This window comes from Nerophis ophidion, linkage group LG06 (assembly GCF_033978795.1).
Source record: "Nerophis ophidion isolate RoL-2023_Sa linkage group LG06, RoL_Noph_v1.0, whole genome shotgun sequence".
Lineage (NCBI taxonomy): Eukaryota > Metazoa > Chordata > Actinopteri > Syngnathiformes > Syngnathidae > Nerophis > Nerophis ophidion.
In genome coordinates this window covers 28,106,451-28,122,173 of record NC_084616.1, presented here as the reverse complement: position 1 = coordinate 28,122,173, position 15,723 = coordinate 28,106,451, and the positions used below count along the sequence as shown (strand labels likewise).

At 42.5% G+C, this 15,723-nt stretch overlaps 1 protein-coding gene across 4 annotated transcripts in view; it reads right to left on the bottom strand.

The window, feature by feature from the left end:
* scube3 (signal peptide, CUB domain, EGF-like 3) overlaps positions 1 to 15,723 on the bottom strand; it is a 269,267-nt gene that overhangs the window by 6,321 nt on the left and 247,223 nt on the right. For 3 of the 4 annotated variants that reach the window (XM_061903268.1, XM_061903269.1, XM_061903266.1), the window contains 12 exons: positions 11,811 to 11,933; positions 11,589 to 11,705; positions 11,396 to 11,491; positions 11,194 to 11,310; positions 6,560 to 6,721; positions 6,276 to 6,479; positions 1,348 to 1,509; positions 1,106 to 1,273; positions 863 to 1,024; positions 600 to 797; positions 365 to 517; positions 189 to 268 (listed from right to left, as the gene is read on the bottom strand). In XM_061903268.1, coding sequence (XP_061759252.1) covers positions 189 to 268; positions 365 to 517; positions 600 to 797; positions 863 to 1,024; positions 1,106 to 1,273; positions 1,348 to 1,509; positions 6,276 to 6,479; positions 6,560 to 6,721; positions 11,194 to 11,310; positions 11,396 to 11,491; positions 11,589 to 11,705; positions 11,811 to 11,933 — 1,742 coding nt within the window. The remainder of the gene's footprint in view (positions 1 to 188; positions 269 to 364; positions 518 to 599; positions 798 to 862; positions 1,025 to 1,105; positions 1,274 to 1,347; positions 1,510 to 6,275; positions 6,480 to 6,559; positions 6,722 to 11,193; positions 11,311 to 11,395; positions 11,492 to 11,588; positions 11,706 to 11,810; positions 11,934 to 15,723) is intronic. The other variant, XM_061903267.1, reaches the window with a different exon arrangement.

Sequence of the window (15,723 nt, the reverse complement as noted above, 5' to 3'; positions counted from 1 at the left end):
TAGTAATTGCAAGGTTTTGGGTGGAGTATCTAATTTGTGCAGACCAGGTGGGTTTGTGTTGCAGCTGTGCCAGTATGATATGGTATTTATTTTGTCTGTGTGAGAAAAATCAATAACTAAACCAGAAGCGTGCACTGCATTTATTGTTATTCCCGAGAAAAAAAATAACAATAGATGACAGGACTAACCTTGAGGATTTCTTGATGGTTTTCTGAAGCGTAAAGTCTTCCATCCCGTACTATGTCCTCGACCAGCTGCTCATAGTCCTCTGAAGTGAGGGACAACACAGAAGCACAATCACTCCTGGTCCCCTCTCATGAGATAAGTTAAAAAGTGACATGTTTGTACTGAGCGCTTCACCGACCATCATAAGTCACGTAAGGGATCTGAAAGCCTCTAGCACTGTTGGCCTCATTGGACTTGAAATTAATCCAGAGGCGCCTGGAGCGTGCCGTGAAGGCAATAGGCCGTTCATATGTTTGACACGTCTCATAGGTGGTGATGGATGTAGCTGACCCTTGCAAGAGCATAGAAAGGACAATGATAAATCTACTTTGGAGACATAGCGGCTCCTTGTGCCCGGTTGTATAAACACTCACAGTTCTTCCTCATCACCAGCACATCTCCGCACTCATCTTCTGATGGAAGGAAGATCTCCGGCACTACAATCAGGATCTTACGCTTGCTGGGCGGGTTGATGTTCCAAATGCACTCCACATTTGCCGGGTAATTTCCCGGGTAGTTTGGCGACTCGATGTAGCCCATGAACTCGCCCATCTCGCCTCCACATTGCCTGTCTAGACGTATACAAACCCAACAGGTCAGAGTGAAAAATGGCTAAAATGGCTATTTTTAGACTCACTCTTGCACTGTGAGACACTGGTAGCACCATCAAAGTCGGTGGTGGTGTTCCCAGGGCAGGAAATACAGTAGTTCTGCCTAAACTCAGTCTGATAGGTTGAAACTGGGCAGCGGATACACCTGTGCACTGATGTGTTGTAGTAATGGCCTGGAGAACACTGCACTGCAGCGCCATTGAAGACACACATGAAGTCAGCAGTGATTTACAACATGTTTTTCTTTCTTTGCTTCTGTGCACTCTCACCTTTGACTTCACAATCGTGGAAGGAGCTTGCGCCTTCACGCTTGGTGCTCAGTCCTCCCCCGCAAGGAAAGCACAATGTCCGACCCAAATCTGGCTGGTATGTGCCCTGAGGACACGGTTGACAAGGCTTGAAGCCATCGCCTGAGAAGAACCCAGTGGGACATTGGCCTGTGGCGCGCAGTTAATCAGAAGATTCACAGCGGGAATATTTACGTACGATCTGGAAGTTAGATTTTTGTTACCTGCACATGAGGAAATATTTCTTGCCCCGACAGGACCGTGGCCGTCACTGCCCGGACACAGGTCGCATGCCAGCTGGCCCTCCCTCTCCTGGAAGGTGCCAGGCGGACACTGAATACAACGCTCTTGCTCACCGTGGTAGTATGAGCCAGGCAGGCATCTGACTGAAAAAAAACATCCACAATAGCAAACACTACTTGTTAACTGCAAATAACTTATTGGCTTCATGTTGTTATGATCCGCTTCCCGGATCATATTATGTTTAGGTTTTGAGACTTTATTGTATTACGTTCTGTTAGATTTGGACTCCTTTAGTTCCGGTTTGTGCTCCTCTCTGTTCGTTCCCATGGTTACTCATTGTTTTCACCTGCCGCTTGCTCCTGACCCGCACCTGTTTTGTGATTTCAGTCATTATTTAGCCTGCCTTTTCCCGTCAGTCGGTCTGGGTCCATTGCTTGTGGTAAGCAACAGTCACGTTTATGTTTCTGGTTCCAGTCCGTGTGCTTAGTGTTAACCTTAGCTTCCCGTGCATTCGGCACGCTCTTCTTGTATTTCCTGACTCTGTGCTAAGCGTTAGCATTAGCTTCCCATGCGTTCGGCACGCTGTTTTTTTGTTTATTTTGTCCGTTTAGTACTGTTTCTTAGTTATTAATCATCTTACCTTTACGTTGTCGTCCGGAGTGTCCTTTGCATTCCTGGGGAGAACTAAAACGCGCATCACCATGCGCCCCGAGCTTGACAGAATGGATCCAGCACCTCGTTTCCCTGCTTTGGACCGCAAGGAGTCTTCGCCTCGCCGTCAGTATTCGTCGCTCCCGAAGACGCCTACTCCGGACAGCAGCACGCTAACAACAGTCCAGTCTTCCCCTCTAAGGTTTGGTAATCCCCGTTATAATTTTATCAAACAATCTCCCGACTGGGCTGTGAGCCAAAGGGAGACCGGCGCTGTTCATATTTCGCCGCTTCCTTGTGATGATGTCATCCCGCCCACTAGTGATGACGTCATACACCAAGATTTTTTTTTTAGATTCTGTTTACTCCCTCTGTCAACCACCCACTAAAGCCTTTATTTCTAGAATTAGTCCTTATGATAGATTTTTTTTCTAAATTTAGATTTTTTCAGTCTCAATCTCATGTTTTCCAAGCCCCGCCCTTAATGACTATTGCTCTCACCCAGTCTAAAGTGGGGGGGGGAATAGACTTTTTTCGAGTGGGAAAGAGTCTACCCACCTCCTGACCGACCCCCACCCACCCTCAAAAACGATTCCAGAGCACAGGGAGCGCGTCTGGTATCCGCTTCTTGAGGGTAGGGGCTATTACTGGGAGCTGGGCTACGGAGGTAGCACAGCTGCTCCCAGCCAAGCCTCAACCCCTAGATAGGCCACCACTAGCAGTCTTTCGACTCGCCAAGCCACAACCCCCAGCTACGGCACCACCACCAGTCTTTCGACAAGCCAAGCCACAACCCACAGCTAGGCCACCACCACCAGTCTTTCGACTAGCCAAGCCACAACCTCCAGCTAGGCCACCAGCCCCAAGTCCTAGTCCAAGTCCAAGTCCTAGTTCAGCTCCAAGTCTAGGTCCAAGTTTAATTCTAGACCCAAGTCTGGTTTCCACACCGGCACCTGACCCAAGTCTGGTTTCCACACCAGCACCTGACCCAAGTCTGGTTTCCACACCAGCACCTGCTCCAAGGCTAGTTCCCACACCAGCACCTGCTCCAAGGCTGGTTCCCACAGCAGCCCCTGCTCCAAGGCTGGATCCGACACAAGCACCTGACCCAAGTCTGGATCCCACACAAGCACCTGCTCCAATGCTGGATCCCACACCAGCACCTGCTCCAAGGCTGGATCCCACACCAGCACCTGCTCCAGGACTGGAGCCCACACCAGCATCTGCTCCAGGGCTGGAGCCCACACCAGTGCCTGTTTCCACAGCAACGACGGATCCGCCTACGGCTTCCGCGGCGACAACAACTCCGCCTCCTGCTTCCACGACGGCTCCACTTCCTGCTTCCACGGCGACGACGGAGCCACCTTCTGCTTCCACGGCGACGACGACGCCGCCTTCTGCTTCCTTGGCGACGATGGCGCCGCCTCCTGTTTCCAAGACAACGTCTCTGCGACCTCGAACTGGCCTGCTGCTCAAGCAGCAATCAGGGGCTTGCAGGCGGCCCTCTCGGAGGTAAGTGCATGGACGGCAGTGGTTCAAACAGTAGCGACACCCAAGACTTTGCCTTAGAACTCTCCGGCTTCTGAACTTCTGGCGCTACTCACGCCCACCTTCTCAGCGGCCACCAATGTGGCCTTTCCGAGGTCGCCCACCACGACAATTGCGGCAGCGGCGTTCATTCGCCACCACCACCTGACATGTCCCTGGTGGATTCGGGGACACGTGGCCTGGCGACACTCTGCCATGTCCTCCCTCTGCCCTCTCTTGACTCATGTACTGTCTCAGAGTTGGGGGGGGTTTAAGTTATTTTCTTGGACATCTCGAATCTGTCCCTTATGGGGGGGGGGGTCCTGTTATGATCTGCCGCCCGAATCATTTTATGTTTAGGTTTTGCGACTTTTTTGTATTATTTTCTGTTAGTTTTGGACTCCTTTAGTTTCGGTTTGTGCTCCTCTCTGTTCGTTCCCATGGTTACTCATTGTTTTCACCTGCCGCTTGCTCCTGACGCGCACCTGTTTTGTGATAAATGTAGAAGAGTTGTTTCTTTCATTCAAAAATTTCAGGTTAATTTGTATACCGAGCAAACTCATCCCGCGGGCCGGATAAACCTGTTTGCGGGCCTGATTCGGCCCGCGGGCTGTACGTTTGACACCCCTGGTCTAAGGCTACATCCCTACATAAGCTAATCAGCGATTTTGAAACACAAACCACTGCCGGTGCATTTTTTAATTTGTTCTGTGTTGATATGGAGAATTTTTAAATCTTGTAAGTGACATATTCTTTGTAAAATCCAGCAAACCGTCTTATCTTTCATCTGTTACTGGAGACTGTATTCAAGTTGAGAGTTTAGCTGAAAGTGAGCTTCCCCTATTTGAATGAACAGCTGCTGCCACTGCACGATATGTCTTTGTTTTTTCTTATTCAGGTAGGACTACAAATTAAGCTACCATGAGGTCAAATAAAGTTGAAAGTACCAGTACTTTGATAAATAGGGTAAGAAACACTACTCCTAACAAAGTTGTCTTTACCAACCAACCATTCAATTAAATTATTTTTATTTTGCGCCAATTAACAATCAAATGTATCTGAAGGGACTTTAGACATTGAGCAGGTCTAGAACCGACACCGGCTCTACATAAATGTCTTGCCCCATCCATCCAATTTCTACCGCTTGTCCCATATGGGGTCACGGGGGGTGCTGGAGCCTATCCCAGCTGCACATGGGCGGAAGGCGGTGTACACCCTGGACAAGTTGCCACCTCATCATAGAGGCAACACAGATAGACAGACAACATTCACACTTACATTCACACACTAGGGCCAATTTAGTTTTGCCAATCAACCTATCCCCAGGTGCATATCTTTAGAGGTGGGAGGAAGCCGGAGTACCCGGAGGAAACCCACGCAGTCACGGAGAGAACATGCAAACTCCATACAGAAAGATCCCAAGCCTAGGATTGAACCCAGGACCTTTGTATTGTGAGGCGCACGTACTCCCCATGTCTTGCCCCATCAAATCAACATTTTCGAAGTTGAGAAAGTCCATTTTAGTATACTCACAAAAATAATAAATTACGGGTTGACAAAATGATCGTCATTAGCGGGAAAATCCTGCAATACGATGCTTTTCCTTGTCACATGAGGAACTTGAATTTCTATCCGGTGGCGCCAAAACGAAAATGTGTGAATTTAACGTGTTCTACATCGTAATATGTGAACACCTGGGGGCAAGTGAAGAGGAGAAATTTTATTTTTGACACTTTATTATTCCATCAGCCGGCGAGTCATCGTGACATCTACCTTACTGTAAGTTAGTAAAGGGTATTTGCTGCTTCAACCCCACTCATAAACACATTATGATGACAACATGCATTTTAACTCCGTTTCACAACACACACACATACCTACCTGCTGTGCCAAAGATGGAGCATTCAAAATTTGTTCTTACATTTCTCTGTGTAACTAAGTGGAGAATGCGGAAACGATTAGGGGTGATGCAGCTGACCTGATGATAAAACTACTGTAGTTTGAGAGGAATGTATTTTTATTTTTCATAATACTACTGTACTTTTAAGTTTTGCAAATATTGACTACTTAAGTATTATTACTTAAGGTTAAATTCAATTTAAGAATTAGACCATCTAGTTAAGATAAATGTTGTGATGGTTGATAAAATGTAGACTTTATTTTACTTTTATTATTTTAGTTTTCTCCGCAGTGGGATTTTCACCTTATTGTGGTCAAGGTGTTGCATACTTCAGTGACCTTAAGAGCTATGCCAGCAGGAACTTATTCTACAGGTGGGACACCCAAGTTGCAAAGGGTCTACAGGTAGATGTAATCCACTTCTCAAGGTTGGAGTTGGACACATAGCTAACAACCACATCAAAGGCAGCAATGTTACTACTGTATAAGCACAGAAAAAGGTGCTGGCGCATAACATGATGCCCCCTTCACATACTGTATATGTCTGCCGAGAACTGGCCCTGTCTAGAACCACACACCTCATACATTAAACAGAACCAAGAGTCAAAGGCAAAAGTAGTGGTAAATGTTTACTTATCCTAAATGCATGTAAAACTATGATTATTATAAATAAATGTGTGTTGTGTTATTATTTTATATATTTTTATATTGCATTATTACCAGTACATTGTTTTTTAATAGATTACTAACAAAACCCAGGTACCACTGTAGTATGAAATCAATCTGCTTTGCTATCAAAGTCAAGCGGAAAAAAATAAGGTAAATGAAGTACCACATCGCCCGCTGTCTCTTTCTGTGCCTGGGCCACAGTTCTCTTGAATGGGAGCAGCCTGTGGAAGTTTCTGGGCCACCTCGTATTCCAAACCAGCAACTCGGATGAGGAAGCGCTCTTGATTGATGGACTTCTTCAGGGCCTTGATGTAAGTCTTGACCTGCTTCTCCATACGTTGTCTTAGGCAGCTGAGATTACAACTTCCTGCAATTGTTTATATCAAGAAAAGATGTTTGGTGTGAGAGATAAAATGGTTAGACTGTATTTTACATTCCAAGACCGACCTGTTGTGTCTCCAGCTTTGACCTCGGCTTCCAGCTCCAAAGTGATACGTGTTACCTCCTTATTAGTGGGGTTGCGAGCACGCCGACCTTTTGATTTCTTTGAGGAGTCACATTTGAGATTGACAAACGTCACCAGGCAGTTGCTGCAGGGCTGACCAGCTCCTGAGAAAACATTGCATCACAATCCGACAAGCATTGTCACATACACTGCAAAAAAGAGATAACAAAACATAAGACAAAAAGAAAATGTTTTTTAGAAAAAAATACTAAAAAATAATGTAATAATCTGTCCATGAAGATATCTAATTTAACTTGATAAGAAATCCTAAATTAAAATTTGTACTATATATATCTAAAAATTAGCAGGACCTTAAAGGGGACCTGCACTTTTTCCTGGAATTTTGCCTATTGTTCACAATCATATTGAGAGACAAGAAGACAAAAGTTAAGTTTTTTTCCGCTTTCTAACATAAAAATTGTCTCGTTCTTGATGGCTACCAATGCACCTCGTGGGAGCAATCAATTCTCCCTCGAAATCACTTTAAAAATGCATTTAAAAACCGTCATTGACCATAACGCGTTTGAGTCTGTAATGCGATATGACATCAATTTGTACTGACTGAAAAGCATGAACAAGTAATACTTGTTCATGTTAATACTTTCCAGATACTTTAATGAAGAGTCAATACAGTATCTGGAAAATTTTAGCCCACATTTCCTGTTTTGTTTGTACACAGCTGAGCTAGCCAGACAGTGTATGTACTGTAGTTGTACTAACATGCATGGCATGCTGCGTCTATCATGATCGATATCAAAGTGACTCCAGCTGGCCGGGGACAGTTATTGTTGATTTTGGGTAAGCAATCTATTTGTCGATATAGCTTGGCTCCAAGTTCCATATTTATAGCCTCAAAATTGCTTTCATCCCCCTCTCTCGGCTTCCGTCTTCTCCAACGTTTCACTCTTCTTTCGTGCTCGCTCTTATAAGCAGCAATATATTTCGCTTCAAAGTTATAAGGTTGTAAATCCTCATTTGTCCAAAAATAGTCGTCTTTGTTGTCTGTTACCAAGTCTGCCATGATTGGAACACACACTGTTGTTTGATTCCGGAAGTAGCAACACACATGTTGCCAGAAGTCAGATGTGTACTGCTATGGAAACAGAAATTAATGCACAAAATAAAAATCAGTAATAGTTGTAGTCTTTAGAGACTACAACGATGACTTCGATAAGCAGCATCTCTCAAGCGTTTTTTTTTATCAGTTTTAAAATCTTTGAAAAAAAAAGACAAGTGTTCTTGTTTTTTTTATAATGATTGAATAATGATAGGCAAAATAAAATAAAGAAGGGCAGTTCCCCATTAAGCTAGAAATAAGTATTTTATTGTGAAAACAAACATTATTAAACTTGCAATTCTTAAACCGAGCATCCCTGGGACGTTGCAGAATCTTTAAACAAGTTTATTTTAAACACTTTCTTGGTGGGGGAAACCAAAATGTCGTATTTGAATTGTTATTTGTTTGTTTATTCTAAAATAAACTAAATATAATTATTCATGCTAACATTAAGATTATAATGTAAATAGCTCCCAAAACTAGGTACTTTTCTAAAAATGAAATTGTAAATTTTGGCAAGTGGCAAACAATTTGACCACCAGTTTAAAGTAAAACACTAGTTTATTGCTGTAAATTGTTTCTGGGCTGGACCGTGGTAACATAATTTAAGCAAAGTAGGAATTATTCATTATTCATTATAAATCAAATATTTTCATAACTAGACCATAAAAAACCTTTAATATGTGTTTTTACTTAATGAGAGCCATCAAAACTCACAGCACTGGATGCTGTCTGAGGCTGAGCCAATCAGTGGCCACGATACCGAACAATGCGCTCTGTTTGGTTTGGTCTCATCTATTGATATGTTTAGTTCATTTAGCGGCCCTGCGATGAGGTGGCCACTTGTCCAGGGTGTACCCCGCCTTTCGCCTGATTGTAGCTGGAATAAGCTCCAGCGACCCCCCGTGACCCCGAACGGGACAAGCGGTAGAACATGGATGGATGTATGGAGTTCATTTAGCCTTTTTTTTATCATGGAACAAATGCTTAATTTAAGCCAAAAATATGTAAAATATGCAGAGAAAAGAAAACCACAACAGAAAACATCTACAATGTAGTGAAGCCGCAAACATCCAAGCACAACGTAGTAATCTACCTACCTCACAATATACGTGCATTCTGTAACTGAACTTACTTACTTAAGGAGCAAAGCAGTCACTACAATTTCCATTGATTTATTTATTTTCTACCGCTTGTCAGGGTGGTGGGGGATGCTGGAGCCTATCTCAGCTGCATTCTGGCGGAAGGCGGGGTACACCCTGGACAAGTCGCCACCTCATCACAGGGCCAACACAGACAGACAGCCAGCATTCACACTCACATTCACACACCATTTAACCTATCCCCAGGTGCATGTCTTTGGAGGTGGGAGGAAGCCGGAGTACCCAGAGGGAACGCACGCAGTCACGGGAAGAACATGGAAAACTTCACACAGAAAGATCCCAAGCCCAGAACCGAACTCAGGACCTTTGTATTATGAGGTACTCGCACTAACCCCTGTGTCACCTTGCTACCCACCTCAAAAATTGGAATCGAATTGTTAGTTGTTATAAGATTCCAATCCCTACCTTATAATATTATCTTTTTAGGAATTTCAGTGATACTTTTTCAAATGACAGAGCTTTAACGTTGACAATGCGATGAAAATTCCATCCATCCATCCATTTTCTACCGCTTATTCCCTTTTGGGGTTGTGGGGGGCGCTGGCGCCTATCTCAGCTACAATCGGGCGACCTTTGTATTGTGACCTTTGTATACATGTGCTAACTAACCTCTGCCTAATTACAATTTTTAATAGTGAAATATTTCTCCAAATCCAGATCCAACCTCCAGATTTTTCCACCAAGAATGCAGGTGAGATGAGTTGACAGGAAAGCAATAATGTGACAATTTCATCATGTTATGATGGGAACACCACAACACCGACGACAATTTCAGATAAATAGCTTTCATAATAGCATCCTTATTCTGGTCAGTATCACAAATGTCATTTTTGTAAAGTACTTGAACTGCTTTTACTGTACAACCAGTGTCTTCTGCAGTGGACAATATATTGATGGTCAATGTATTTTGATAGTTACACATAATATATAAATATCCCTGTTATACAAAACTCAACTGTCCACTGCAGAAGGCCATGTTTAGGAGGTTAGCTGTTAATTACCGTATTTCCTTGAATTGCCGCCGAGTGTACAAATGATAAATAAATAAATGATAAATGGGTTGTACTTGTATAGCGCTTTTTTACCTTCAAGGTACTCAAAGCCCTTTGACACTACTTCCACATTCACCCATTCACACACAAATTCACACACTGATGGAGGGAGCTGTCATGCAAGGCGCTAACCAGCACCCATTAGGAACTATGGTGAAGTGTCTTGCTCAAGACACAACGGACTTGACGAGGTTGGTACTAGGTGGGGGTTGAACTAGGGACCCTTGGGTTGCGCACGGCCACTCTCCCACTGCGCTACGCCGTCCCCATGTATCCGCATGCCTCGTTTTACCGCCGGGTCAAACTCGTTTTGCTAAATAATTAGCGCATGCTTAGAATTAGCGCATGCTTAGAATTACTGACGGGTCAAACTTGTTTAGCAAAATAATTAGCGCATGCCTTGGTTTACCGCCGGGTCAAACTCGTTTCGCAGAATATTTAGGATATACCTCGTTTTAATGTCGGGTCAAACTCGTCACGTCACGAGTGTGTAACACGGGTGGGAAATAAGCCATATTTCCTCTCATGGCATCCCCTCATGTTACCTGCGCCGTTTCCACGTTAAATCTTGCGAGTTTAACATGTGACCCACTGCAGCCTATCGCGGTCTATATAATCCAGTGTACCAAGATGGCTGCCAGGTGCGGTGGTTAAGCCTGGGGACATCTGAAGCCGGTATGTTTTAAAGTTGTCGTTTGCCTGCATATCGTAAAAACAACCGTCCAACATTTTACAACTAATTGTAAACTTATAGGTGCCGACTATCAGGGCCGAGTTGCGATGAGAGAGTGTGGCGATGTTAAGATATCAAGCCGAGTTGGTAAGTGAATTTGTTTGCTAATAGTAGCTACTAGCCGTACCCATGTATTTTCTATGGGCTGTTAGCATCGGGTTTTAATCCCATTTCCTCCAATGTTTCTGATCCGATTGAATTTATATTTATGTCGAGTCTTAATTTTTGGGTACTTACATACGGTGACTGAGTGTTGTGGTGTTTTAAGGCTATGTGCATTTTTTATGCTTCATAATAAAGTTTTTTTTTATTAAATGTGCTTTTCATGATGGTATCCTTACATCACACTCAAATTGATAAGCACAGGCCTAAATTTACCGCATGCCTTTGCTAAGCGCCAGAGTGAGAAGAGGTTTTAAATTACTTAGTGCATGCCTAAATTTACCGCATCCCTTTGGTAAGCGCCGGAGTGAGAAGAGGTTTTAAATTAATTACCGCCCCGGCGCTAATTCAAGGAAATACGGTAATTGCTTTGTTTATCATGATTGTTTGTGGCTTTGTAGACACTGACCTGGTCCTAGAGTCCGCCCCCTGTCCTCAGTCCTGCCAGTTAATTTAGGATGCAGGTGGCATTTGGCATTTTTAATCTTGAATGAAGCTGTTTGTTTCACTGGAGGCGCCAAAGTCTCTACAGACAAACACAGCAACAATGTGGAAAATGCAAAGACATCCAAACACATGGCTGACAGGAGAGATTTGTTTCGAGTCGGCACCTATGCAGCTCTGACTGCTGCTGGTGTTGAGCCTAGCGGGGGACTTCCCTCTGACGATGGGTATTCCGCAGCTCACAGAATAGCTGTTGTCAGACTCTGCATGAGGACATGCAGAAAAAAAAAGAAGAAGAAGAAAACCAATTGAATTGTTTCCAGTTTTCTGCTGTGGTGCTCAAGTTGGCAAATGACATACCTGCTAGATAGTGTGCCTTGGAAGCACAGGTGAGAGAGCAGCTCTCTTTCTTGCCTGTCTTGCTACAGGTGAGAGTAGCCTTTGGGGCAACAAGGCCTGGAGGACATTTCACTAGCTCTGAGAAATAAACCACAATACCTATCAATCAAAGCAGTGCATGCAGAGCTGGGATTTTAAACTGCAAATTTCTATTCACCACTAGGGGACAGTGCTACTACATACCTATGCAGTCTTTTCTGTTCCAGTGCAGCTTGTACCCAGGTGGACAGGTACACTCGTAGCTCCCCAGAGCATTAATGCAGCCATATTTACAACCTCCTCGGTTTATACTGCATTCATCAATATCTGAAAATAAATTGGATTTAGTGGATGTGCATTTGTAACACACCTGTGCGTCTTTCTTGTTCATATCCAAGAAAAGACAAGACACACATGAATACGATAAGCCATTTAGACACTGTTTTTCTAGTAGGTGTGGATGAGGAGTCCTAGAAACTTGAAAGTGAAACATTTTGTTTTCAAATCAGTCACAAGTCCAGGCTACACATCCTGGTAAGGATGCTACGAATATAGTCTAAGAAAGTAATAATCACACTTTCACGATTATTATCCTTTGATACATTTCACAACTAAAAATTTATAAAATCACATACTTTCCTTTTAAAAGGTTGATACTGTACTAGTATTGTCGGAAATAACAATAATTTAATAATGTCGTACTGTAACAAATAATTAAAGGTGTTATTGATAATAAAAAACAAAAATCATAATATGACTATTAAAACAAGATTAAGATTAGTTTTATTAATCCCTTAGGGGAAAACTCAAGTGTAATTGTCATCATGTCTATTTATTCATTTTTGATAGAATGTATTTTGTTTAGCTTTAATCTGTGTTAATGATAACTTGAACACACATAATTACATCTTAAATCCATGTTGGACATATTAGACCCTTTAGACGCAACTCCCCTTTGGCAGGTTTTGCAAATGGATGAAGCACCGTCTTCGATAACTCTATGGTCATTCTTTAAAGGGGAACATTATCACAATTTCAAAAGGGTTAAAAATAATAAAAATCAGTTCCCAGTGGCTTGTTGTATTTTTTAAAGTTTTTTTCAAAATGTTATCGGTCCCGGAATATCCCTAAATAAAGCTTTAAAGTGCCTTATTTTCGCTATCTTCGAAACCACTATCCATTTCCCTGTGACGTCATACAGGGCTGCCAATACAAACAACATGGCGGTTACCACAGCAAGATATAGCGATATTAGCTCGGATTCAGACTCGGATTTCAGCGGCTTTAGCGATTCAACAGATTATGCATGTATTGAAACAGATGGTCGGAGCATGGAGGCAGATAGCGAAAACGAAATTGAAGAAGACATTGAAGCTATTGAGCGAATAGCTATTGATGCTATTCGGCCATAGCGTGGGTGTACCTAATGAAGTGGCCCATAGCTTGGCTACCGTATTAGCATCGCCGGTAAAATGTGCAGACAGAACGATCAGGACTTTTGCATCTTGTGACACTGGAACAACTTAAATCCGTTGATAGGTAAGTGTTTGTTTCGCATTAAATGTGGGTATCTAGTTTCAAATGTACATACAGCTAGCGTAAATAGCATGTTAGCATCGATTAGCGTAGCATGTTAGCATCGATTAGCTGGCAGTAATGCCGTGACCAAATATGTCTGATTAGCACATAAGTCAACAACATCAACAAAATTCACCTTTGTGATTTCGTTGACTTAATTGTTGCAAATGCATCTGCAGGTTATCCATACATCTCTGTGCCATGTTTGTCTTAGACACTTTGGTACATTCAATGGGGGTCTGGCGGCAGATTTCTTGCCAGTGGTGAAACTTGAATCCTTCCCTGTTAGTGTTGTTACACCCTCCGACAACATGATGTCTCCAAGGTTCCAAAAATAGTCGAAAAAACGGAATATAACATAGCTGAGACCCGGTGTTTGTAATGTGAAAATTAATATGTGTTACCTCGGTGACGTCACGTTCCGACGTCATCGCTAAAAGACCGATAAACAGAAAGGCGTTTAATTTGGCAAAATTCACCCATTTAGAGTTCGGAAATCGGTTAAAAAAATACATGGTCTTTTTTCTGCAACATCAAGGTATATATTGACGCTTGCATAGGTTTGGTGATAATGTTCCCCTTTAAGTACCGACATGTTCCCACACTGCCGACTTCAGCTTTATTATCGGTGGGAAAGAGTCAGCTGCTTTGTTCTGCTGCCACTTTTATGATAATGCAGCATACTAGCGTGTCTCTCAATAGGTGTGTATGAGCACATGCACTGCTAGTGTAACCTTGTTTTAGATTCATACAGGTTGTGCTGAAAATAAAGTATGAGCATTACGTCCGAGTGAGCACGACTGAAACACACAGTGTAGTGAAACTTTTAAAATTAAATGATGGTGATGTTTTATACATGGCTCGTGGTAAAAAATGGAAGCATCCCTACATGCTGGGATAGGTTCTAGCTCACAGGTGTCAAACTCAAAGCAAAATCTGTCCTGTCACATCATTTAATGTCTCGTCCTATAATTCTAACGTGGTCTGCCACATCATTTTACGTGGTCCGTCACAACATTTAATGTGGCCCACAAGGTTTTCTAAAGTGGTCTGCCACAACATTTAATCTGATCAGTTCATGTCATTTTAAATTGGCCCACCACGTTATTTCACGTGGTCAGCCACATCATTTATGTGACCTGCCTAATCTTTTTTTTTGGCCCACCACATCATTTTATGTAGTCCACCATAACATTTAACGTGGTCTGCCACATATTTTAGGTGGCCGCCTGTGTCATTTTAAATTGGCCCGCAATGATATTTCATGTGGTTAGCCACATCATTCACGTGGCCAGCCAAATCATGTTTTTGTGCCCCACCATATCATTTTATGTGGTCCACCATAACATTTAATGTGGTCCACCACAAAATTAAATCTGCCCTCCATGTTATTTTAAAATTGGCCCACCATATCATTTTATGTGGTGCACCACTTCATTTTCTGTAGTCCACCATAACATTTAATGTTGTCTTCCACATATTTTAATATGGCTGTCTATGGCCCATCACGTCATTTTATGTACTCCACCATAGGATTTAATTTGGTCCGCCACATATTTTAATGTGGCCGTCTATGATATTTTCAAGTGCCCCGCAATGGTATTTTATGTGGTTAGCCACATCATTTATGTGGCCAGCCAAACATTTTTATGTGGTCCACCATGTTTTTATCCAATTTGATTTTATTGTTTTAATTTTGTACGGTGTCCTTGAGTGCCCAGAAAGGCGCCTTATAAATATTTGTTTATTATTATTATTATTATTATTATTATTATTATTATTATAACATTTAATGTGGTCCGCCACAAATTTAAAGCTGCCCTCCATGTCATTTTACGTGGCCCAACACGTTATTTTATTTGTTTTTCCACATCATTTATGTGGCCTGTCTAATCATTTTTCGTGGCCCACCAAGTCCTTTTAGGTAGTCCACCATAATATTAAAGTGGTCTGCCACATATTATAATGTAGCCGTCTATGTAATTTTAACGTGGCCCGCAACGGTATTTCAAGTAGTTGGCCACATCATTTATGTGGCCCACCTTATCAATTTATTTGGTCCACCGTAACATTTAACGTGGTCCGCCACAAATTTAAAGCTGCCCTCAATGTCACTTTAAAGCGGCCCGCCACGTTATTTTATGTGTTTTGCCACGTTATTTATTTTATGTCTTCCACCATAACATTCAATGTTGCCTGCCACATATTTTAATATGACCATCAATGTAATTTTAAAGTGACCCGCAACAGTATTTCATGTGGTTAGCCACGTCATTTATGTGGCCAGCCAAATAATTTTTGTGGTCCACCATAACATCCAATGTTGCCTGCCACGTTATTTTAATGTAGCCGTTTATGTCATTTTAAAGTGACCTGCAACATTATTTCATGTAGTTAGCCACATAATTTATGTGACCTGCCAAATCATTTATGCGGCCCACCATATCATTTTATGTGGTCCGCACACAAATTTAAAGCTACCCTCCATGTCATTTTAAAGTGACCCGCCACATTATCTTATGTTTTTTGCCACAAAATG